This window comes from Sturnus vulgaris, chromosome 3, assembly GCF_052056855.1.
Source record: "Sturnus vulgaris isolate bStuVul1 chromosome 3, bStuVul1.hap1, whole genome shotgun sequence".
Taxonomy (NCBI): Eukaryota; Metazoa; Chordata; class Aves; order Passeriformes; family Sturnidae; genus Sturnus; species Sturnus vulgaris.
In genome coordinates, this window is record NC_142245.1 from 258,687 (window position 1) to 285,844 (window position 27,158).

The window sequence follows — 27,158 nt, forward strand, 5'->3', positions numbered from 1 at the left end:
AAAAAAAAAACAGGCAAGCAAAAATGAAAACATGGTCTTAGCTTTCCTTTTTTTTTTTTTTTTTTTAAACTTGTACGGTTTTACAAACAAAATCTATGGAGGAGAGTTTGTCTCACTCCTTTTTCCCTACCCAATGCTTCCCATCTTTCTTATGAGGAGAGGCAGGACATCATAGAGATAAAGCACTTTGGATCTCTCAGGACACTACCTCTTCTGTCAGCCTCTCAAGAAAAGAGGGGAAAACACTATATATACTCTTAATGTATTATATGAAAAGTGAGACTTATCACACAAAGATGATTTCTTTCCTAAGAAGAGACTTCTAATGCAATGGCATAAAAACCTGGAGGGCTTACACACCGGGAAGCATATCAGAAGACAGTCATCTTCTTAGCTAGGAACAAGCACTCAGAACAATTTGTTGGATCATCAGCTGACTGCAGAAAGAAAAGGAAAATCCAAACCCAAAGCCTCACTGTGACCCTCACATTATGAAACATACAAAATGGGGAGTCTTCCAGGTACAGAATATATAAACAGGCCAAATGTCATCAAAACGAGAAATTAATGACAGGCAATCACCAACCACACTGGGATTGAATCCATCACTATTTCTGTCTTCTACTACCCTTGCCATGACTTCAATTTGTGATGTATCAAAAGCAAAAGCCAGTGCTCCAGCAAAGGTTTGTGGTTCTTTTTTTTCTTTGCAGTATCAATCAATCTGCTAAAAGAGCTCTTAAATCAACCTGCAACAGGCTTTGAACTCATAATCAGGTAAGTCTGTGGGCTGTCCAGGATGTGGCTTTGGAACAAAAAGGCAGGATCTCACACCCTGTCACACTTATCTAGAGAAATGAGAAGAGAGTCAAGTAGTGATGCTGAATTAAACATGAAATATTTTAAAATAAATAAGTTAATGGATGTTAATAACTATGTTATCTCAGTAAAATGCATGAAAATTTTCTATTAGTCTTTCTTGAAGGCCATACTGATGGATTCTATTTATTATAGATAGCATAACTCCTGTTTTGGATTACCAGTAGCAAGTATTTTGTATATCACCCAGACTTCTTCCTAATGTACCCCCACAAAAATGCTAAAAAATGTGGACCAGGACAAGAAACTAATAGCATGATTATCACAGGAATATCAGAAACAATACAGCTGTGCACTGGTTCCTATCTGTTGGTAAACCAACAACTCCACAGGAAAAATCTCAGCTTGAAACATTTAAATTAGATAATCTCTCTTGTTTCCTAAACTCCCTGGCATTTGGCCCTGTGACACTTTTAAATATTTATTACAAACTAAATGATCTGAGTGCCCAGCACAGTCTGCACAAGATAAACATTACTTTCTGCCTCTCTATTATGACTTCATCTCCTCCTGTCTCCTCCTGATGTGTTTATAGCTATTGTGTTTTTCTTTTCCTGCATCAGGAGAGCACTGAACAGAGAGCTGATATTGCTGAGATGGATGTGCATGCTTAACTATATGCCTGTGAATCACCCCAGCGAGCCCAAGCTTTGGGCTTATTTTGGATATGTCACGTATGATATTTTAGAATTAACTCCATAACAAGAGGACTTAAGAATTTGTGGCATCTCTCCTACGAGCACAACAGTTGGTGCCAAGTACTTCATTACAAAGACTTTAGTAAATGAAAATCCAAGCCTTTACCTATTTCTATATTGTTTAACTGTGATTTTGGCTATTTCCAGACAAAGGAAAAAACGGTTTCATGAAATGTCCTCTTGGGACAGAATATTTCAAAACACAATTTCCAATCTGTACCTTTATTCTCACTCAGCTCAATGTCTTCTGATGATAGGCTGTCTACAGCTGAAGGTTTTGTTTCACCTATAAGAACAAAGGAAATGAAAGAGAAGCTATTCATTAAATAGAAAACTGATGAACCACTTTACTGAAAAAAAAAAAAAAAAAGGGTGATGCCTCACTGAGAATAGATATTGGACCTGAATTTCATTTACTGGGCTTCCATCCATTCACTGGCTATTACTGGTCTGATTGTCTTCCCTAAGCAAGATGTAAACTAACATTCCAATACAGCCAGATCAAATCTGTATTTCAATTTCTCATAATACAGAGAGAGGAACAGCTATTGCTTTCATTGGTGTTCTGTTTGCTCTGAGATTTCTTTTTTCATTTAATCCATATATTTTGAGAAAAAACAATTAAGCCATTCTTAACTTGAATCACGTCCATGAATCCCACTGGAATCCAAATGACTAGATGCAAATGCTTTCCTGAAAATAGAAGCTTTCAGGAATCAGGCCTGAAAATAAAAAGTCCCTAAAAATCTGCAGCTTGGAGTTTTTTAATAGTAGAGCAGACAGGTAAAACTATTGTTGTTGACAGATACAACTGGTACCTGAACTTAATAAAATGTTTTCACTTTCACTGTTGATTTTTCTTGCTAATTTGTATAGTTCTAAAATCTTTATAAGCTTTTAATTTCTAGATTTTCATTTCTTTCAAAAGATTTGTCATTGATGATTCTGAGAAATCTTTTTTCCTTATATAGCCATCTATTACTTTAACTAGATTGAAACAAGAGCTCAGAACCGCTTGCCATGTTGTTTTTCTGTGCTAATTGTGAAGCTCATTGATGACAGTCTGGAGGCCAGACTTTAAAAAACCCCACACAGCTGAAAATTTCCAGTCTTTTCAGACTATTACTGTTTTTTACACTACTGTAGTTTTCTTTATAATATATCGTTTTCTCTATAATATAATGATATTTTTCACTATAATGAGAATATACAAATCTTTTTGTAATGGACCAGGTAAGAATAGAGCATCAATTTTTTGTCCTATATTTTCTTTCACAATATCAAAGTATATGATTTGTCACACTCAGACGAAGTTTATGCCTTTTGGTTTACATAATACAAATAAGAACTTTAACATCTGATGGGATTGCTCCTAACAATGGTCACTTGTAGTGTTCAGAAATCTTCTAAGCATACAGCTGAGCACCTTGGAAAATCAGGTCATTTTCTACTGCCAAGAAAGGGTGCAAATGCAGCAACCTCAAAGTTCCTGATGATGCTTTGTCTCTGCAATGCATAGAGCAGAAAGCAGCAGAGACTCACAAGTGGATGTAACTAACTTGGGGTAATTGTGGCCCTCTCTGTTCCTGTCACAATGTAAACCAGGAGGGAAAACTGTTCAGCCAAATAATTTTTTCCTGCAACACCATCTGCCCGTGGCCAAGGAGGTGACTATTAGGCTGTGAGTGGGCATGACATCATCTTTAGGCATGTACCTAAACCATGTCCCTAAAGTACAACATTTGCTGGATCTCGGACCTCAAATATCTGGACCTTTTTGACACTCTTCACGAGAATAATGAAGCACGAGTACCAATACAAGATAGCAAAAGAATGTATATTATGGCTCTGATAAACTAGCCCTGACAGCTCATATTGCAACAAGTCATAACAAGCAGTTTTGGGACACGCCCAGTGTATTTAAAACACCTATAGTAGCAAAGTAGTAGTTTCAAGAGGTAAATATTCCTTAATTCCCTTAATTAATATTCCCTCTTGGGGGAAAAAAAGGACTATTTTATTCAATCAAACTGAAATACTCACCCACCAGAGTGACTATCACTGATAAGCACAGCAGGCTGTATTGGGCATCTGCAGATGCTATAATCAGGTTTAAGAGGAACCTCTGCAAGTGGAGCCAGGAGCTCCAGGCAGTATTAGCTCGTAGGTGAGCTAGCAGCCAAGCAGTACTTGGTAAAGTTAAAAGCTCAAAATTGCTTGGAAAAAAGATATGCCCCAGTCTAGTCAGAGAATCAAAACAGAATCTCAATTCACACAGAAAAACTCTTTCTTCTCCCTGGTCCCCTTGGCCTGTTTAAAATAAAACTAGCATGAAATTGAAAAACCAAGGAACGATATGTGGTTGCCCTCCAGCACTTATAAAACACCACCATGCACTTATCCTGGGGAGGATGAAGTTTGCTGAGGTCCATAGGAATCTATTTTATTCTGTAATACTGTTTGCTTCTGGCTTCACCACCCACTGCTTGCCCCGCCTTGGGACATATAGAAGAGGTGACAGAAAGGACATGAAACACAAAGGACTTCAGGCACATACAGGCAGCATCAGATGTTAACACTCAGTTGCAGAACAATGACCTGTGAAAGGCCAGGAGAGAAGCTGCCCTTCTACCTGCACAGTGGCCAATGCACAGGATGAAAAGAAGACCCTCATTCAATGGACTTCTCACTTCCACAATACAGGAAGCAAATCAGGAATCCAGGCCTTCTAAATTTATCTGCTGTGTTTGCTGACTGGCCATCTTCAGCTCAAGAAATTCCAAAGGATACCCTTTTATTCTTTCTGGTTTAAATACATTTAGGGAACATTCTGCATTACAACAGGAAAAAAAATCCTAACCAAATGAGAAAAGCAGTGTGCTACATGTAATACTACAGTTAAAGAAATACTTAAGAGATAAGGGAATAGACAGACATTTTGATTTCCACTTCAGGTCTTTTGGTACCTAATTCATCCTAGCTGTCTCTTGCAAGGAACAGAGTTGTGCAGCATGAAAAATACAACCATAAACAGAAAAAACACACTCTTGTGAGCATGGAGTTACACTGTATTCCAACATATTGAACTCACTATAATTTATAAGCATGTCACCTGCAAACCCCACCACTTGCGAACTCTGACATTCACTCACAGCATATGCAATATTTATCCCTATGGATTTAAATCTTCATAACCACTGTGACTTGTGTAGACAATTTTTTAAAACTTGAAAATACCCTTTAAAAATATTCAGGAGTTGAGTTTTGATCAGAAGGAGCATGCTGCTTGCTTCTTCCTTCCCCAGATTTCTTTCCTTCATTCCTATTCTATGCATATTTATTTCTTGTGAGAGGATTAGCTAGATTAGGCACGTTAGGGGAAGAATGCAGAGCTGGTAAGCTGGAGAGGGGTCTGCATTCCTGCACTGCAACACATTCATTCATAATGAATGAATATTGGGGCTGTAATGGGAGAACTGCTCAAGACCTGAGCTAATCTGGTGAAAATGTACAAATACTCCCCTTCAAAAGCACTGACTAAGGTTATTGTTCACCAAAGTGGATAAAAGCTAAGACAGGCCTTTAAGGAGCTGGGCACAAACCTGTTTCTTGGCTCTGGGTCTTACTTTCATCGGTGCTTTGCTTATCCACTGCGCCATTACCACCTATTGAGAAAAACACATGAAAATTATTCATGATACATCCTTTTTATTGGTAATTTGAGCAGTGCAATATTAACTGTAACCAATTTAGCACAAACTGCTAATTTACAGCCAAGTGCTGTGATAAAAAAGGAGAGATGTAAAGGTAAGCTGAAAAAAACTGCCAACAGGACCAGTTCCATTTAAACCAGTCATGTTTTTATATCTCAAAATGAGGATTATAGATTTTATCTCAATAGCTCACTGGAAATAACAATGCCAAATAAAGGGACGTTTCCCTAAACACAGTCTACAATAAATGAAACTGTTGCTTGAACTTCTACGCATTTTATAAAGAGGTTTTTCCCTAGGATTATTTTCAACAGGATCCTTGAAGTGGCTGTGTTTCTGACCTGCAGAACTTACTTCAATGCCTATGGAAGGTAAGAATCAACTGATTTGAATTTTAAAGCAAAAGCCACAATACCACTTAATGTAAAGTATAAAAATGCATCACAAATGGCTGTAATGAAGAGAGCACATCAAACCAAAGTAACATTACTAGGACTGAATGATTATTTTCCCCTTTTTACATTCGCATTCATTCCCAGCTTCCTCCACTACTTCACATTCATTAACCATTTTCTACCCTCCAGCTCCCTTCTGGAAGGCAGGCACCCAACAGCAAATAACCACTGAGGAACGAGTAATACCCTGAAAAATATCTACGTGTTTCTTAAACTTTGCTTGCCCTGATTAGAAAGAGATCAGGAATTCTCTAATCTCAGGGGTGGAAAAGGCTCTTTCAGCTTCATAATAACACGAGAGGCTGCAGAGCTGCATGTGGGATGGGATGCCATGGCCACGCTCCCTGCTTTGCAGCACCACAAGAAGAGCTGAGTACCAGCCTTAACGAGGTATTTGAAAAGTTGACTGCTGAGCACATACATTGTGAGAAGGGAAATTCACACCCAGGCCTGGAAACGTCTCGATAATGATACACATATATTTTTGCTGTGATCTTTGCAGGCTGCTGGGTTTTCTGATTACAGCTTCTCTAAAGCAACACAGCTGAAGTTCCTTGTGTCGGCCACCTTGCTTTTACTTCACACATGGAACCTGGTGATGGGAATAGCAGTGGTCAAGATGTGATTAGGTGGATGGAAGGAAAACAGAGCACGTATTTTCCACAGGCAGATGTGCATCTGGTGGCATGCTGCATCCAGCTGCTATTTAAAGGCTGAGGTATGATGCTTTCCCTCTTTCCAGCAGGCAATTCTTCCTGGCATCCAGCAGATGGGACTAGTGGAGAATTATTTCCAAGGCTGGCCCTGCACAGAGCTGCTGTCAGGAGGAGAGGAGATGGATCAGGAACTTGACACCCTTCACCTGAGAGAAGAGAGGTGGGCAGGGTGTGGCTGATGGCCATCAGCAGAGACGTGGGCTTCCTGCCCTCCCGGTAACTCTTTGTATGAATTCTAACCTTAATGGATGACTTGCCATAGTGATTTCTTAGCACATTAGTGAGCTCTAACCTGTAAAAAATTGCATTATGTGGATGATCAAAACGGAGTGAAAAAACCTGAGGGGTTTTTCTTTCCCTGACTTGAAATCAAAAGGTATTGCTTTCAAAGTCACCATTCTGCCTGATCACACACAATAGGAGGACCAGATGCAAACTAGAAAGTTGGCTAAACTTTCCTCTCCCCCACCCCTTTTCTCTTAAAACACAGTCTTGGCACCATCAAGCTATGCAGCAAGCAATTCATAAATAAAGACAATCCTGTAACACAGCAGTGCAGCAGCACTGGAAAAATCTTTACCAATAGGTCAGACCAAAAGAGATCATTGCATCACTGTAAAATGAGCAGTGCCAAAGCTTCAAGGATTCAATTATGGTCAAGTGGAACATGTTTCACTCTATGCAGAAACTAGAGAAAGCAGACCAGGCATAAATGTAACTACTGATATATAAACGAAATTAAAACCATCCATTACCTTACTGCATTCACAATTTAAAACTCCCATTTCCAGATGATACTTGTTTCTACATCCATTATTATGACTATAACCACAACTTATTTGACTAAAGCCAGGTATTTCAAGGGTTCATTCATATTTCAAGAAACTCTATCTCTTGCTTAAGTCACTCAGAGAAAACTTAAACTACAAGAGAAGGTTTAAATGATCATCTGGTTCAGCAGATTATCAGCTAAACCACATTTTCTCAATCCTAAATGTATTATTTCACCAGACATTCCCTGTTTAGAACTGGTGTGATAGAACATAAATTATAGTATTCTCGGCATGTTTTCACTTCATTTTGTTCCTCTAGAAAGAAAAATGTAAAATACTTTAAGCAGAAACTTCACCTATTGCACTCTGACCCAATCCAATAGACTGACTGGATCATGACATGAAAATCCATCTTGGTCAGTGCACTGACAGTAAGTGGTGTGCCTGGCAAGTGACTTTGGCAGAAACAGAGAAAAGGAAATGCTAAAAATCAAGACTGGACCAGTGATGCTCAAGTAAAGGACTTGCAGAAGGAATGGTTAAGCTCTGCTTGGCCTGGAGTATCTATTTATCTTGTGAGAAAGGGAGGAAGCAGAGCATGAATATACTGACAAGAAAGCAAACTAGAAAAAGGAGAAGCGACTCATCCCAAAGTCTTTGACAAACAGGTTTTTCCACTTTCAAAAGAATCTTTCTAATGAGTCTCTCACTGAGTGTCTTTGATGAGGAATCTTTCTGCAGTTATTGCTCTCCACTGGAACTGGGTGCAGAGCAAATAGAAAGGCTTTACGGAGCACGTCCTCAAGGCAAAGAGCTGGAAATACACTTTACAAGAGTAGTGAGACAATTTTTCCATCATATTTTTATTCACCCCTGGCTCTCCTTTTCTCCAGGCAGGAAAGCCAGAGCCAGTACCTTTTCCTTGAGTCTTCCCTATGACCATATTATTTATAATAAAAATGTCTTTTCCACTGGATGGCTTCTACAGTATCTGCCATCCTCTTCCCACTACTGCAGCAATCAGTGATTGCATTTCCTTTAGGTGAAAGCTGTCCTCACAATATTTGCTTTTCTATCACACTGGTAATTGAACAGCAATCTGTCACTCATTCCAAAGGAGATACAAAAAGTGGCAAATGACATGTCGTGTCATTTTAGGCCAGAAAATGTAAATTATTTCGAGCCACATCACAAGACAAATGGGAACATCTGTTTCTTACCCCCTGGCATGACAGTCAGTACTAAAAAATAGAAGTTTGAGGGCTACAGTAGTACTGTACAAACAAAATAAGCACATCAGACACTAAAAAACCTTCTTCTGTCCATAAATTCTGCTTTCTCTTGCCAAGTTGACTACTGCCTGATAGGTTCTTGCTGTCTTCCCTTAGCATTTTCTTTGAGGTCATCAAGAAAATCCATTCCCCTTCCCCAAATGATGTATTTGGTAGAAAAGAGGCTAAAGAAGCATCAATCAGCATGCTCAGCAAGCTGGCAGAGTAAGTGGCACTTCTAACTCCACAAGAAAAGAGGATTCTCCAGGAGTGCCTGACCACTTTCTGCTATGGAGAGCCATTTAACATGCACAGTGAGGTGCCAGCTGCAGGGGCAGCCCCCAAAACGAGGCAGATGATCTGAGAAATAACAAGCCAGCCATCGGACAGGAGAGGGCTGTGACAAAACCCCAATGAAAGGTCAGGGAACATACCCTTGAAGCAGGTTTTAGTATTCGCATTTTCTCTGGAAGAGCCTGGAAACGTGTGGCTTCTTACATCTTCTACTGTTCTTGTGACAAACATGTGACAAATATTAATAGCCTGCTGACCTCTTGGCTCTTCCCATTTCAGAGCTGAGGAAGTGCTTGCACACCTACTCCTCTTCAGCAGCACCTTTCTTCACAAGCAGTGGCGACATACTTAGAGATGAGGCTAAAGTCAGTGCACCAAAAACCAGTGCAAAAAGACATTTTTCAGAAGAAAACAGAATTGCAGATACTGTAATTTTTTATTATTATTTAAAGGAAGAAATTCTGCATAACCAGTACAAACCAGTCCATTTCTACCCCTCCAACACAGAATCACAGAATATCCTGATCTGGAAAGGATCCACAAGGATCATCAAGTTCAACTCATGAACACAGAGGCTATTAATATTAAAATTGTTTTTGCTACTGAGAAAGCTTTATTTATATCATCCTTAGGGTGTCAACGTTCAGAATAAGGTTTCTTCAAACCTCCTTGTCATTCCTGGGGTAGAAATACAAGCGACAAAGGGTCAACATCTGAGGCTTTCATCTTAATTTGTGCAGGTGCCACATCCTGAGACACCAGGTTTGATCCTGTTACCTCTCTGAACGGCTCTGCCATGCAAGTCCAGGAGCATCCTCTGCTTTTCTGCATGGACAGTGACTTTGGCATCTCTCCACTGGCCTGACCTGTGCTTCTTTCTTGTATAACAAATACAAGTACAATCAAGATCTGTCAGACAAGAGACGCCAGTTTTGAACTATTTTTTTTACAGCACAGAAATACTGCCATGGTAATTGTACTAATGACACGGAGGTCCTTATCGTATAGCAGAGAAACTAATTACTGAGAAAGTGAAAAATATAGGCTTTGGTCTGCATTCTGCACACAAGTAGATATGCTGGCTTAACTGAAACCCCTAAAATGTGAGAAGAAAGCACATGTCCATCCATATAGGCACTTGAGATCATACAGCCTGCAACCATTTTCAAACTATTCCAGTGGTAAAATAATATCAGACCTAAACCAAGAAGCACATACACACAAAGGCCATTATTGCAGAACTAAAAACACATTACAGTGAATCATTAATGTGGAGGCCTGAGGTTGATGAACATTTTCAGTTTTCATTTTAATTTCTTTTAATTAAATTATGATTTAGGTCAGTTTTAATCATTATTTGTATATAACCCCTTAGGGGTAAATTTTAAGAAGGGTTAGTAACAAGTTATCTGCAGTAATTGTTTAATGGAGTTATGAGACTCTTCCCTCTGTGCTGCTTCAACAAATTACCACGCTGCAGATGCAGCCCTGAACACGCTACTGTGAATGCACCCAGCTGTCAGTCCAATAAACAGGGTTTCATTTCCATGCAGCATTTTGTCCAGGAGTGTGGGAAAAGAAAGAGAAAACTGTAGCTTGAGTGGCTTATCTCAGAGGTTAAAAATAAACCAATCTGTATTTCATGTATTTAACATCCTGAGAAATACAGGAGTCTTGGCTAAAGCCTGGTGAAGCCACCATGCATGTTCCCCTTGCTTCACTCTTCTGTGGGTCAGAAGATAATGAACTCAGCTTTATTATAACCCCCCTGGTTAGGGAAGAACCAGGGGACAACAGCTACAGCACCAAATTTAGTCCTGGGAAGACAGGAGCATGCTGGCTTGTCTCAACTCTCTGCTGGGAACATTGTGCTCACCTGGCTTTTCACTGAGTCTAACTCTCCATTGACTCAGATTGTGCAATACAGATGCTGCACAGTATTACCACTGTTCATGTAGTGTATAAAAAGGGACAGAAATTGCTCCTGTGAGCTGATGCAGAGTCCACAGCAGCATAAAGAAGCCCTGACTCCTGGCCCCTACAATTAGTCCTCTCCGAGAGAAACAAAATGATGCTATGAGGGCAAGTGCAAAATAAACCCATAAATCTTATCATGACTATATAAATTTACTCTTTGTTCACACTTTTACAGCGTGCCTGAAGTCTGAGTAACTACATACTACAAGGGATGGCCACGTGGCTTCTTCTCCAAGTTACAGTAAAAATAAAACTTGAGATCTATTTTGATTTTTCACAAATAGAAGGAACAGACAGAGAAGCCACAGAGAAGACTACACTCATAAAAAACCCTCACAAAATGAAAACTAAACCATGGACCACTTTGCATCAGCATTTTGGAATGAAGGGACCAGCCCCATCTCCCGCACTGGACCTGAACAATCATGATGGTTTACTGTCATTTACATCACGCTTAGAAATGAGCAATGAATTCCTTGACAGGTGAGCCCCCTGCAGATGCCTCGGGGTGTGTCCCTGGGTAGAATTACCTCTGACAACACTGCATTAGTTACCCCAGTAGCTTAGTCTTTTGCACCTCAGCTCATGTCAGAAGGAAGACAATCTACTCTGCAGCACTCAGCACAAGAACAGGAATTGCAAGTGTCTTTCTGGTGCTGTTACACAGACGTGCATTCAGTTACTAAAAGAAAACCAAGTGGGTAAATGGCTAACACAACAGGACTGTTGCACATCACCTGTGGAGGCCAAAATGAGCTGAGTTTTCCGAGTTTTGCACAGCCACTGCATGGCAATTTAATGGAACAGCAGAAGCCACTTCACCGGTGAAAAGAATCTTCTAAGAAATGTTTGCTCAGAGAGCAAATACAACTGAAAATACAGATAACATCCTATTTTACCCCTGGCTAAGTGCAAGGTGATCACCTAATATTCTGAAAGCTGTAATCAGTCAGGACAGATGGTGGACTTCAAAACAGCAGCAAAAAGAGAAGCTATCAATCACAGTGGATGGAGGTTAATTGCCACTTTTTAAATATAACCCATCTGCATTAAGGTGAAACGTCCAACAGACATGTTTGATACACATCCTTCCCAGGGAATTTCTTCTGTAGTACTTTATCTTAATTTAACATTTTATTAAAGGTTTGGTGGCAAAAAGAAGACAGTCAATTCTAAGCTATCTTAATAAAAAGGCAACACTTTTAAGGCTGAATAAAGGACTGTGTTTTTTGAAGTATAATTATGTGCCTCGATGTTCATTTTTAGTAGATTATGATTGGAGCAGAAATTTACTGAAGAATATGACTGCCCCAGGGATGCAAAGTACGAATATAGCCACAATTTATCAAGGGATAAAAGAACCCCTTGCTATAAACTCCAGAACATAATATTAATTCATACCTTAAAGAGAGAGACAATCAGGCCTGCACAGTGCTAGAAGATCTGTAGAAGAGGTGCTTAGAATATCTCTGTGTAATGGCAAGAAAGAGCAGCTCCAGAGAGGATTGAGCCCAGTTGGAGGGATGTAGCACAAGCCAAGAGCCATGGACTGTGGAGGGTGCACACACTAGAGCCCTTTCCATGAAGCCAAAGAGTGAGCAGCACAGCTGCAAAATTCATGGCAAATAAAGGAGAAGCAGGAAGGGGAAGCCTTATGTTAATCTCACAATTCGAGGATTAAGCCATAAACAGAGGTTTATTTTCTGCTCCTAAGACTATGAGCTTTTTGCCATTTCACAAAACCTTTTTTGGGAGAAGGGATGACGAGGCAGGGTGTCTCCCTCTTGGTGAGAATCCTACTGAATGGCCATGACCTGCTGGAACAATGAGTTGTTGAGATAAGAGGCAGTTTTGTTTTGCCTCATTTCTGCTGTGTACTCCAATCACGGACTGACATCTCTCATGGACAGAGCATCCACCAAGTCAGGCAGGTGCCAGCTGGTGAGACTGGATTTCTGACACAACATTCAGACACGTGATGTTACCTTTAAAAGCCAAGAGGCCAAATTGTGATGACCCCATCAAGCAAAGGAACCAACACTATCAACTCTGTTAAAAGTGATTTGTGTTCATTTTGAACTTGGTGGTTTGGCTTATTCATCAACCTGTTCTCCTTCCCACCAAGTGAATGGAAAGCAGACAAAGTTCGTCCTGGTCAAATAACTCCAACAGACCTGCTCCTTCCACAGTGATCCTGGGAGACCAACAGCCTATCAATCTATCAGGAAGAATCTGTCATTGATCTGAGGAACAGCTTAGGAGAGAAGCTGGAGTAAGACACTTCCAGAGCTCCAGTTCTCTTTCCACATCCCTTGAAGGAGGGCAGGGAAATGGCTTTTGCTGCACGGATTGATTATTTTTCTGCTGAAGGAAGAGAAAAAGCAGGCATTTGTGCTGCCATTACTAGACGTGTTACTCATCTTTGATACAATATTGGTCCCACACAGACCAAGGAATGGATGGGGAAGCTCTTTGGCAGGCTCTGCTTTATATCTGAGAAATCCCATCAAGAAGGAAAGGGCCAAGAGTTTTGCTTCTCCCTAATGCATACACCATGCTGTTCACTACATCTGGGAGGACACGTGGGGAGGTAGGTAAGAGAAACAAGGAGCATCTAAAATTTTTGTTTTGTTAGGCTTTTGTATGAATGGTTTGCCTTTGCTTGATGACAATAAGTAGGATGAGAACAGGTGACTGTGGCATTTGTGCCAGCTCATGGCTGCTGTGTTGTGACAAGTACTGCCATTGTGTCTATGTAACCACTTGAAGATTGTGTTATAAAGCTACTGAAGTTAAGACATGCATATGTTTTGTTTAGTACCAAACATATTTTGTTCACCTGAAACTTTACAATCACTCAATCAATGAATGCACCTGACTGAGGGAAAGGCAAAATTATTCCTGGCTGCTTTTACCCTCCCAGGATGCAGGAAAGCAGCAGGAGGAAAAATAAAAAAGAACAAAAAAGAAGAAAATTATTTGGCATGTTTGCACATGTCAAACCTGAAATACTGCAGGGAAAGTAAGTAAAAGAGGTTTCCTAATCTATCCATTTTCACAGACAATACCTCTGCAGTGAAAATCTATGAAAACTACCGACATAAGAATCTGCTGTGCAGTTCACACTTTTCTCTACCAACAGTCTGGAGGCAGAGAACAATGTATCTAATAGCATAATAACAGACACCATTAATACTTTAGTGGTTTGGTATAAGATTGCTTTCATTAGCATGTCAAGTGTTTATTTTAGCTTACTGCAAAACAAGCTCCTTACATACAGCCACTTACTCTCCTTTCCTTGATTGCCAAGAGGGTAATAATAAAAGAACTTACTTTCCCCAATATTCTGTGGAGGTTTTAACATGCACTGAAATGATATTGCTCCATTATCTCTAGCCAATGAACCAGCCCTGTGAGCTGGAGAAAAATACTACAGCAGAAATATTGCTGAACCCAGTGGAATAGGTTTCAGAGAGTGCCACGAGGGCAGACACGAGGCTGCTACCAACACAAATTGCACTCCCATCTTCAATCTAAAAGGACACTCACAACCAACCAGAGGAAAATACATTAGGTTCTTCCCATGCCTCAGTGTATATTTGTTAAATATTTTATAGCTGATCGTATTACCAAGGGAAAATAATAACCTATGTTAAATTTGGCCGTGCTTTTATTGATAAAAGGTAGGGCTTTGGGGGTTTTCGTTTGTTTTGTAGGGGTTTGGTTTTTATATTTGTTTACTTTTTCCTGTGTGATTTTGGCCTCTTTTTCTTTTCTTTTCTTTTCTTTTCTTTTCTTTTCTTTTCTTTTCTTTTCTTTTCTTTTCTTTTCTTTTCTTTTCTTTTCTTTTCTTTTCTTTTCTTTTCTTTTCTTTTCTTTTCTTTTCTTTTCTTTTCTTTTCTTTTCTTTTCTTTCTTAAAGTGAACTATCCCAAAGTTTAAACACACCAAAGCACAAAGCACTTCAGTTTTACCTTAAGAGAAATTCAACCAAGTTAACCTCAGGCAGCGTTTGCCTTTGTTGTGTTTTATTCAAGACGGTTTATATGCAAGAGCTACTCAGTTTTTATTTTAAAAAGAAAAAAAAAGCTAGCTTCTTGGAAGCTACCTAAATAAAATAATTCATGCGTTTAGTTGTGGTTCATGTCATATATTCAGAACTTTCATAATCTTCAAGTCTCCCCATTAAAAGCTCTTTTAATTGGTCAAAACCAACAGCTAATAATTAGACCAGGAGAAACCAAATCCTCTTCTCAGACAAATGTGTGCAAATCCCATTTACTTCAATGGAAATGGCTCACAGGTGTGATACTTTAGACTCCAGCCACTTGCAACTTGGCAGGAATTCAGTGTCTGGATCCCAACTTCTTGTCTCCTCTTCCAGAGGCACAGGTAATGCCAAAGAAATCTGATCCAGGTTTCTCCACAGGGCCCTCAGCAAACATTTTAATCACCCATTCTTTTCTCCATCACAACAACTCTCAAGGCTAAATCTGAACTTTCAGTCCCAAACATTATAGGTTTGCTTCCAGCCTAGCAGAAGGGGGCTCTGCCACCAGCTATATTAAATCCAGCAACAGAGCCTGTGTTTTACAGACTTCAATCCTATGTCAGCAAAATCTTCTGTATGGCATCAAATTCGAAGAATTCAGGCATTTTACAGCTCAGGAGTAATGCAATAATTCTACTGCCATACTGTTTGCCCTTCCAACACATTTATTTGTGATTCACAAAGTGAACAGCAGGTCACTGGCAAAAATGGATAGGCACAGAGAAATCGGAAACTGTATCTAGAGAGCCACAGAAAGAGTGAAACAACATCAGTTAATTTGTGAATGGAAGGAAAACCTTACAGTTTGACAATACTTTCTCTCTTCCTTCATTTTTGTTTTGGGTTTTTTTCAAGATACTGATACAATAAAAACTTATTTACACTCCATGTAAGACTGTATCATAAAACAACTATTGCTCTGCCTGTTTAGAAACATTGAAAGTGTCACTATGAGCCCAACCGTGGGTTAGCCTGCATACAAATAAACATGTGGTTTGTCAGCAGTGAATTCTCTAATTCAAACATTAAATTGGTATTTTAATTTAATCTGGGTTCAGTGCAGCATGAAAGCAAAGACACTCAGGTGTGGTGAAATTTCTTGGGTCCCTCCACACCTTCCAGGTGATGACAGCTATTGCTTTAATGACTTGTCCGTAACAACCAGTCACAATGTTAGTGACAGCATGTTACTAGCAGTTACTTTAAATGATAGATGTTACCACTTTTCTGCTCTTTGTGACTCACACTATACCCTAGTCAGAATATTTTAGGAGCTGAATGCGCAGTGCTAGGTCAAAATGCTGAAGATTGTGGAGCCACTGGTTGAGGTGCAAAATTAGATGTGTCATTTGAGGAATATTAAGTCAAAAAGAATCCATGATAAGGAACTGTCATGGATTAAAAATTAAAGTTCATCCTTTTAACTATTTCACAAAAGGGGAATTTTTTGGGCTGCTTTGCTCTTTCACATATCTGAACTGTGCACTCTGAAAATAAGCCTTTGATGTTAACATCTTATAAACAACTCTTCCAATGAGATAGAGATTAAGAAAATACACTTTGATCCAGTTTTAGAACAACACAGATCATGTTTACATCCATACATGTGGACAAGCTTCCCTGAGCAGACTCAAGTGGAGGAAAGTATCCTCAGAGGAACAACACCATAGGGAAAATAATCACCTGTGACTTCTAACTGTGGACAGATGTACTACACTGTGTAAGGTCTAGAAACATAAACATTGTAAAAAGGAAAACAGCAAAAATTTCTTGTAGAAAATGAAAAGTGAAGATTATATTGCCCTGTGTTTAGCAGCAGGTACCTGACCAATTTAACCAACCAGACTATGACCCAAGTCCTGTACAACATGGATTACACGTGGGCTTTTTAATTACATAAAGTCAGAACAGGTTAGAGATAAAACAGCAGCAATTTATTAAGATGTATCAGCAATAATCAGTAGCCCATCACATAAAAATAGGGTTTGTAATTGTGAATTTACCTTAGGATGAAATATCTTCAGGAGATTTGTAATCCCTTTATCTAGGCCAAAAAGAATTCTCCAAGTGTGAGCAAAGAGCATTCTTAACTGAAAGTTTTCCAGTTCGTTCCCAAGAATTCAAAAAAACTTTTCCTCAAACCGTGAATTGATTCATAGCCCTGAGAAGCTGTTAGACCACCTACCTTCAGCATCATCCTGCAGGTCCTCAGGCTGCTCTTCTTTGCTCTTTATGGGAGATGGAGGCTGGCCTTCTTTAAACATAAAAAATCATAAATTACATGTCTTATTTGGAAATGGTTTCATTGTATCAGATATTACCATGCATGACACCACAACTGCATGTTTTATCTTTCAGTACTCAATGCTTATCTTTCTGTTATTTAAATTAACTTAAATTCACTAATGAAATGTATGAATTTTCTGAAATTTATAATACATATTTGTCTTTCAGCCTGAACTGGACTTTCTCAGGACAAAAGTGAAGAAAGCTCATACTGAAATAAGATACTGCTTCACAAGTACTAAAGAAACAATAATCATAACCCTCAAACAAATAATGTTTTAATTTATAGTTGTAAACATAATATTTATTATACTTCATTATGGAATTGTGGAGAAATAATCTGAACGAAATCGTTTTTTTTCTCTCAGCTCAATTCTCCATTCACTGTTTTAACATAACAACCTATGAATATAGATTGAAATTAATAATTAAATGAAAGGTAGAGAAACAAATTTGATAGTGAAGTTAAGGAAATTAAAGCTTTACAAGACAGAAATGTTCAGGGTGAAAAAGAATCCATTCCAGCCCTTCAGACAGTAGGCAACATCAAGCTGGAGGAAAGGGAGTAAAAGAAGTAATTGAAGCCAATTAAATGTGAGATCTCCCTTACTTAGAGGGACTGAAGCACACAGTGTTTAGTACCACTTGGTTCAACTTTAAATATTATGAACGTTTTCTACAGTATTTTAAAAATATCCTGTCATCTTAACATAAATGATGACATTACTATTTGTTTGCTATGACACACCTCAAGGCACAAACTGGTAGCAGAGAAAGCCTGTTAATAAAAAGGGAGGCCAAGCTGGAAATTAGGCATAAAAGGTATTCATAAATTAAGACACTCCATGCTTGCAGGTTCCCTAATTAAAACATTCTTTAAACATTGCTGCTTAACCACGAAAGCACTGACTGACAGACAATTAAAACTCAATTCATTGCGCCTACTGAATGTGCTCAACCACGATGTGAAAATGACTTTCTGTCATTTGACTTTCTGTCAAACCTCCGGATTCCTTGTGCCTAACTGAGGGCTGGGCTGCAGGAGAAGCCTAAAGAAAACATATTTTTGTGTGTACTGGCAATAAACCTTGACCACTTGTAACCAGGAAATTCAGGAAGACATATGACCTCACATGGTTGACCCTTATTGCTGTTCCATTAGAAAGTAAGAATCATGGTATTACGTCAAACTGATTAGCTAATTAACAACTGGAGAAAAAAATATCTACACATGTTTTATAAATTGCTTTAGTGTTTCATAAATTCCCAGGGTCTCTCCTGCTGTCACATACATGCCACACAATCATCTACTCTTCATGTTGCTGGAGTTTTAAACAGCTCTTGACAATCAGATGTCCAGCTATCACGAAGGACTTCACTCTGCTAAGAGCTGTAGATTCTCCCCTTTTATCTTCTACCCTTCCACAACTACATATATATAGAATCAAAATGCTGAAAATTTTGGAACAGGAGGTATGAAAGCAGTCAGGATGTGAAAAAGGAACTTGCAGATTCAAGGAGTAGTTGGACAGCTCAAAATGCCAGCAAAAATTCCAAAATGGAGATCTGTATGTGAGAAGTTAAATTCTATCTCGCTTTCTTAATTTTAATGAAAGAGCATTATATAAAAGAAAAAAAAAACCAAACTGAACATTGGTCTTATAAATTTCTACTAGAAGGGAATGTACACTTTCTTCTAGAACTACATACTGCCACAGAGCATGAAGAGCCCTTAGCAATCAGTAAATAAAGCCAGTTACTGCAAAGCAGAACAAGCCTTGAGGTTTGGCTTGGTACCAGGTGGTAGATTGTTCCTGGAGAGCACTTAATACAGGACATGTCATGTGTCATGTCATCATGTTTGCTCATCTGAATTTGAAATTCAGACACAGTGTTTTGAGGAAAACAAGAGTTTTCAAGTGCTAAGATGAATTTCTTTCTGGAGTGAAGAAGGCAGGAGCAACCACAAGAAAATCCATGGGGAAAAGTAAAGGCAAAACCTGCCAAATAAAGACATGCTTTGTCAAACCTTTGAGGGGCTCAGGAGCACTGCTGATAGAATTCAGCAAGAACTGTATTACAAAAGAGAGATCTTGAAAATAAACAGACTTGTGAAGACTTATTCACTTATGCTCTCATGCTCTCACTTTCTTTTGAAAAATAACTTGAATATTTATAGTGGACCTTATCAACATGTGGCTTTTTTGATTCAAGTGCCACTCTACCTGAACTACCTGCTAAGTTTTCTTTTTTGTTTGAGAATAATTCACATTAGGGGACTGAATCAATAGGGTTGTTTCAATCAACACTTGGCCTCTACTGAGGAATTTTATCATCTAATCAATCTGCAAAGTTTCCTCCAGTCCCACACATCAAATGTCAATCAAGTTAAAGTGCAAATGTCCAGCCAGGTCTTTCAGGACTATCTGAATACATTAGATAATATAACCAACATTTTAACTGACAGCCCAAAGATGGAGAGGGAGGAGGTGCACATTCACAGAAGTCAGAACTGTTGCTATCTCAGAAGAAACCACCTTTTTGCACTCTTTATATAAAGAGCCTTCAAAATGCTCACAAAAGGATGTAAAGGCAGGGTCTCAAGAGAACAAGATTTCAATCACAATTTTGCTATTTTTTAGCAGATATCCCTGATTCCAGAGACAGAAAAGGATCTGTGTTTACCATGGCCAAAATATGACTCTTAACCCTTTCTGCTCTCCAGCAGTGTGTATATCCTTCCAGTTAGCCAAATATTACACAAATTTTGTCTGCAAATTTCTTTTTAAAAAGAGCACACCTGGACAGGTGTCTGAACTAATCATATTAAAAGCTTTTCTAATTGTGATCATTTGCACAGAAAGGTTTCTGAGCACTACTGGGAGACATATTTCTTCTTTATAGGCTAATTCAGAGGGTCAACAAGTATTTAAATCTCACCATCTGTCTCCAAGTAACTATTTCCAAAATCTTTCACAACTCCCAAATCTGCCTTCTTGCAAGAGATTACTATTTTCATCTCAGGAAAAAAGACAAAGTCTCTCTCCAAAAAAATAATCTCCAAATGTAAGGGTGTGCATACAGTGGAACATGCAAAAAAGTTCTATATTTTTGTATCTTGATTGTAATAGGGTATTATTAGTTATTAAGCCCTGTTAGTGTGAATGAGATTCTTCATCTTCTTGTTTTAACTGGCTGTGGCTTCTAAGTAATGAATAGGTGATTAATTAGGAGGATCAGACTAGAAAGAGGATAACCAGCAGGGCATTTATTAGGAACAACTACTTGATGGGAAATGACAGTAGTGTGGCAACAGACATAAAGATGAGGTCAAAAGGCTTTGGTACCTGGCAGAGACTGAAGCTGAACAGGTTGAGGGAGAATATAGAGATTCAGACTCAGAAGTGAGTTTTTTCTGAGTGTTTCTTCTTTTTTTTTTTTTATGGCAATGGTAAGAGAATTGACTTATGTCAGCACATAATAATGTTATTATGTGCTGACATAAGTCAATTCTCTTACTATTAGGAAAAAAAAAAAGGGAAATGAAAACACTCAGGAAAGACTAACTACTGGGTCATCTGGTCCTTGTCTTGGGTTATGTAGGAAATCATTCACAAAATAAAGCTGAGATGTAGACCTGCACAGGCCTGGGCCTGCTATTTCTATATCTGCCCTTGTGACTCAAACCCTTCTAACACCAACTGCATGACACATGATAACCCCAAAGTACTTCAAATTAAGTGGTGCTGTTAAGCCAGGAACTGCTACAAGACTCAGCATTCGGAATGACAGACTGATGGGTTAAAAGCCTGTGAGTAAAATGCCATTAGAAGAGTGGGTTTGAGTGTGTACATTTAACAAGGATAGATTATTTTTAAATGCTTTTTCTTATTCTAGTACGTCCAATATAAGCAGTGATGTTATGTGATAAACTCGCCAAAATGGTCATCCCATACCCATTTTTGTTTCTGTTTTTGTTTTGTGTCTGGTGTGGTCACTGCCTCTCTCCCCTCTCCCTCCCCAGCCCTGGAGTATTGCAGTGGGTGACAGCCAGCCTGGGATTTCCTCTGAGAGCTGGGGGAAGGACAGCTGCTCCCATAGGGTGATTAAATCTCCACGGCCACATGGCACAATCCCTCTGACAAGAAATACTTGTTGCCATGTGGTTTTTGCCTGTTGTTTTTTGGGTTTTTTTTTTCTTTTCCTTTGGCACTGTGACTGGAACTTACTGGTTTGCTTCTCTGTTTCTCTGCTGCTGCTTGGGAGCTCAGAGCGAGTGTGTGCAGTGCCAGGACCCAAGAGCACCCCAGCCCCTGCTGGGGTACACCCCTGTGTGCAGCCCAGCCCCTGTCTTTGCCTGAAAGTCCCTTAGTTTCCAAGTTATAATATTTTGGAGTGAAGGGGATCACATTTTCCGTTCCAAGGGAGGTTCTTGCCTTCCTTGGCAGACACCTGTTCTTTAAACCAGGACACAGATGTAATTAGGATATTCTCTTCTTTATTTTGAGGATTTATCAAAGAAAGAAAGGCCTTTCTGCATGTAATGAGATGTTTGCACTTCAGGGTGGTAGAAATACAGGATAGATTACTTTCATAATGTATCCATCACTCAGTAATACACCCATTTGGTAATCTGTTATTTCTTGCTCCCAGTTAATTTTATGTCTATTCCTAAAGCCTAATCTGGTGTACATTGAAGCCAATGGACATATTTCCACGCCTTCAGCAGACACCAAACCAGGATCAGGGTTTTTTTTTTTTCCTTTAATTTTTGCCACCACATTTAAACTAGGACAGATTCTGCAACCTCCACCTCACCATCCTACCACATTCTTCAAAGGGTGATTGGTAGAGACACAATAAGCCCACAGTTCATTTGTGTCCTGTGTTTTCTCTTGGTCTGATATTGGCCCTCAGAAACACCCAGCCAAAAGGAAGCTGAGGCAAAAGAACTTAGGTAAATTTAGATTTTAATCTTTGCCAAAGGTCCTTTGCATGTCTAGTCTGCAACATGTGCTCTCTAGGAATCCAACCTCTCTATTTTACTTTGAGCAAAAGAATTGGAGGAAATACCCCAAAGCAGATTGGATATGGACAGCTCAAGGAAAAAGGGTCATCAATATTGGTGCCAACTGTTGACTCCATCTGCTGCAGTATTGACCCATGAAGTCAAGTGGAATGAAGAATGATTGTTCAATTAATATCTTGAAGTGGTGACTAGAAGTTACTTCTCTGTTTTCCCCTTTGAAGAGATATCCTCCAAAGTGATAAAAATTTGAGTATAAAAATGAAAACTCCCCTCAATGCAAAAATTATGTTTGTATTTATAGCTCCAGTAAACACATCCTACAATCATTAAAACTCCACACAGAAATAGGTCAAAAGGGAATAACTTTTGTATATCTGCTACACTACTGGGGTGGATATACAAAAGGTACTTATTTTTAGCCTGTAGGTATTGATGGTTTACAGCCAATGCACTGATTCCCAAAATATCTCCAACTGACAAAGAAATAACCAAGGATGTGCTGCTGAAGCTCACAGCATCCTAGAGCTGTGAGGGCAGCTCTGCTCTGATCTATCTCATGTGCATGAAAGAAAGACAGGTAGGGAAATATATTCCTCAAATTACATAATTCAGTGATAATTTCCCAGACAATTCCCCCTTCCTATGTAGCTTTACCTAACGTAATGAAGCTGTGAAGGATAAAAAAAAAAAAAATGAAGAGATTGGCTATTAAGTAGAATTGCACTTCCTTTTAATTCTAATTTTAAAAAAAGCCACACCAATTTAATTTGCATAATCTCCATAAAAACAAGACCAAAAAAAAAAAAAAAAAAAAAAAGAAAAATAATTTGGCTTCTAAAAATACATATGCCATGATAAATATAAAAAATTAAATTAGAAATGTTAGATACACACTGCAAATTTAACTGCAGTATTATCTTTGGCAAATGTTTGTTATATAATGACAGGCTTTTTTTTTTTTTTTTTTACTTTTATGTATGTTTATACAACTATATCAATCACACTACCTGTATTAAAATTCGTAAAAGTTCTTATCCAGTAATCTTGACTCCAAAATGTAATTACAATGATATGTAATAAAATTAACAGGCCAGAATCAACAGCGATAAAAGAATGTGCTAACCCATCAGTATAACACATATATATCTGTGTATTATCTGTGTTTTCTCACCTATGTGTATGCACCATTCTTCAAGTATTTCTAATTTCTCAGGTAATTAAGTGCATAAATGACCACAATCCTTTTGTCTTTAGGACAATCCTGACAATTTAAGCAGTCAAGATACTGCTTCAAAAGCTTTTAGCTCTGTTTTCTGGCTGGTATATCCCTGCCTCTCCCCATGGGGCACTCCTTCCTGACCCCGGATGTTCATAAGGAGAGCTGGATGCTCCTGCACAGTCACTGGAGCATGATGGGATCAGGATCACATAATATTGGGATATTGGGGTAGCTGGTTTGGAAGGAGACGCAGAGGAGCACAGGGAGCTACTTTGCACATAAAAAGAGATGCACTGCACAGAAATCCATATGGAGCAGGAGATGTTCACTGAGAACTTCCAGGTGAGTACTTTTCCAGCAGGGAAAGTATCAGAAGGTGCTGTCGTAGAAGTCTGTTACAGAAAAATCTGATCAAGATTAACTGGATGAAACTTTATCGAAAAAACTAGCAGAAATCTCCTGAATGGAAGCTTTTGTCCTCACGGGAGTTATCTAATCCCCTGTCCTCTCCTTTTCTTGTTCTTCTGGCCTTTCTTCTCTTTATACCTATTCATAATTTCCATTTCATGTCATCCACAAACCCTGAACAGTGCCATTTGTTTTGTGGAAGAGTTTTGCTGCTGTTTTCATTGTGAACATACCACTGCCACTATTCAGAATAGCACATGACTCAAGAATTGCTCTAGTCACACTTTTTTACAAAGAGACTGAAGAATTGTTATTATTTCCCCTTCATGTTCAAACTAGCTATCGATAAAAGGCAATGAATTATTTCCCAGAGGCTTATAAGATGATGATATTAAAAAAGTAGTCTCAGCTTGTCTCTTACCATGCACTATTTATTATCAGGGATAGTTCACCCTAATTTTGTGTAAAAACCAGAGATGATTGCTGTAACATTGGCAATAATGATTAGCACTGCTTATCTCGACTAAGGCAATTATTCTCTATAATTTTTTTCAGTTTGGTTTATGCTTCAGAGAAGTGATATACTTCAGTATAAAATATTCTTTACTCACCTCTCTCTTGACTCACTTGAGCCCCTTCTTCATTAGCATCACCTGTCAAAAAAAATTGAAAGAAAATGGTTACTGGGAATACCAGCAAACATCTAAAATGAAATATTCAGTGTTTCAAATTACTCATATATTAGTTTGCTTCCTCCAGTTTAACATTTTGCAGTGAAATCTGGAGCTGGATCGGGAGGAAGCTTTAGATACTGGTTACTACCAGATACAGGTAATGCAGGGAATAAAGACAGGGAATGAAAGTCTGTGTAATTTACAAAAATTCTGCAAATAAAGAGCGAGCTACAGGCTGTGCCCAACCCCTTCCCCCAGCCCAAATTCTCACAGTAACTCCAGTCTTCCCAAGAGAAAACCCCCAGGTAAGGGAGTAGCAGCCAGCTGCACCCTGCTACATCCTTGGTCTCTCTTAAATACCAGTCCTTATTGTTTCTTAGCAACAAATGGGGGGAAAATTCCCCAAGCCAAAGAAAACAAAAGGAAAAAATCCTAACCCCCAACATACAACCTTAAGGAGCTTTGACAAGTAATTTTTAGGATAAGAAAATTAAAAATACTGTTAAACCCCATGGGGATTCTGTCATTGGCTTCAACAGAGCCAGGATTTTCAACTGGAGTTCTGCTATTCTTCAAAAAACTGCTCAGAAAACATTTGGAAACATAGAGATTATTAATTATTCTGTTTCCAATAACATGTTCTTTCCATGGAAGCATTTATAATGAAACCAGCATGATAAGGTTTCAAATTAATCTAAGATATGAGACTAAATCAGCAGAATCTTAACATACATATATCACCTGGTCTTCTGTGAAAGTTCTTAATTATAGTTCTGTAAGTGACTTGGAATATGAAATTCCCAAAGCAACAGAATAGTTTCTAAGCTAGTGATAATGGACACAGACAAGAAATCTGATGTTATTAAAAGCAGGGAAGTCATTATGCAATGTAATTATGAAGAGGCAAAGACTGCTTTTGTGAACTAATTGTGAATTAAAGGCTGTTTTGGTTTTTTTTCTGGGAAAAAGTACCTAAGGCTTGCTGAAAAGCAATGAAGTCTCTACATCATTTCTGAAAATGGAAGTTGGGCTCCCAATAATTTAGTGACACGATCTCTGAATCATTATGGTGCCTTTGAAAAATTTACCCCAATCTAGGTATGAATCTGAGTTTCACTTTGGCACACAGCAATCCCCAGCCACTTCACGTGTCTGTAATTATTACTCTCACACTATTAATCCATCTGGTGGAAGCATTTCCCTGTTAAATAGAAAATATTCTCATTCACTGACCTTGGTGTGGCTGGCTGAAGTGATAAACACCATGTTTAGCTCACAGAGCTCTATGCCAAAACCAATTATTTGGAGATAAAAACCAGTGATTTAGAAGTCTATATCCACAAGGTATTCACTTACCCCCTGAAAAAAATGATATTAAGGGCAGTTTCTTGGTTACTGGTTCTGAGTAAGTAAAAATATTTTTTTACTGAAGCTCTACATGCCTAGTATAAAGCAAAATCAGTGCCAAGATTACCATAAATTAGATTTGTTATACCTAGCTTTGCTTTTCTTTTGTTTGTTTGCTTTTTAAATTTTTTTCCCTATACAATTTCTTACCCCATCTAGAGGAAGTCTTTGAAAGGTTTGTTTTGGTTTGAAATATGTACCACAGACAGCCAATCCCAAAGCCAAATTGGATAAAACCACAGAAGAACCTTAGAGTGAATCTTTGACAGCAGCAAACATTTCCTTAAATACATATTGCCAATATTTCTTGTCCAAACTCCCCCACTGGAAAGACCAGAGATGAGATCCTCTGTACCTCTCACCCTCCCTTGAGAGCTGCTGAAAAATAATTGACTAGCAGAACTTGACTAGTGTGTGGACACATCTGCCCACACTTGGTTGCTCCCCTGGCTGCAGAAGCAGAACAATGACCTTTCACATTGTTTTCCCGTTAAAGCCCTGGATTTTCGGAAGTTCTACCAAGATGACTTTGCTAGAAAAGGAATGACTGACCTGGCAGTCTGGAGAGAGAGGAAAACTAACAGTGACTACCAGAAAGGGTCAGCTCATCCCCAGGAAAAGCCACATCAGTATATAGAAGGCTTGGGAGACAAGAAGACCTTCTAATCCAAAAACGTGTGCAAAATTTTCCAGTTTATAAATTGAGGTACACTACATAAGATTAAAGTATTAAATGGGTGATGTGCGGGAGAAGTTCCCACTCAAGTACAAAATCATTTACAGTTGAAAGTGAACCTATGATTGAAAATCTCCCTCTAACTCCCAGCCTATCCAGGGTAACTATATCTCTGAAGATCAGAGAGCTTTACATTTGGGAGCAAGGTGCTCAAAGCAAAAGCTTTTGTGTAAGCCACAGGCTCCCTGCTGAGGTCATGCACTAAGTGATGCCTGTGGCTCTTTCATTGCCCTCTCCCATGTTATCTGCTGAGCTTTGGGAAATGGAATAATTACACCATATCTGCTCTTACTGACACAGGAGAAGGGGATGCCTTCTGTCAGATCCTTTTGTTTTGCCTTTTGCCTTGCTGGTCAGGTTGTTTTCCTGCCTCCTAAGTTGTGGCATACAAGCAAAACCAAGCCAGATGGTTAAAACCATCAATCTGTGTTAAGATTTATGTTAGGAACAGAGACGTGAAAGGCTTTAAATACCGCCACTAATCCCCAAAGCCATTAAACCACCTCCCCCTTGCTGCTCACGCTTCCATTTGCATTCTTCCTTCACGTTTGCATGTGGAAAGCCAGCACTGTA

The 27,158-nt window shown here is 38.9% G+C and overlaps 1 protein-coding gene across 7 annotated transcripts in view; it reads right to left on the reverse strand.

Moving 5' to 3' along the window:
- The window catches only part of MACROD2 (mono-ADP ribosylhydrolase 2), an 848,563-nt gene that overhangs the window by 46,778 nt on the left and 774,627 nt on the right, over positions 1–27,158 (reverse strand). For 4 of the 7 annotated variants that reach the window (XM_088160729.1, XM_088160725.1, XM_014895170.2 and 1 more), the window contains 4 exons: positions 24,380–24,421; positions 17,012–17,080; positions 5,180–5,242; positions 1,798–1,863 (listed from right to left, as the gene is read on the reverse strand). In XM_088160729.1, the coding sequence (XP_088016855.1) occupies positions 1,798–1,863; positions 5,180–5,242; positions 17,012–17,080; positions 24,380–24,421 (240 nt within the window). The remainder of the gene's footprint in view (positions 1–1,797; positions 1,864–5,179; positions 5,243–17,011; positions 17,081–24,379; positions 24,422–27,158) is intronic. The other 3 variants (XM_014895167.2, XM_088160728.1, XM_088160727.1) reach the window with 3 other exon arrangements.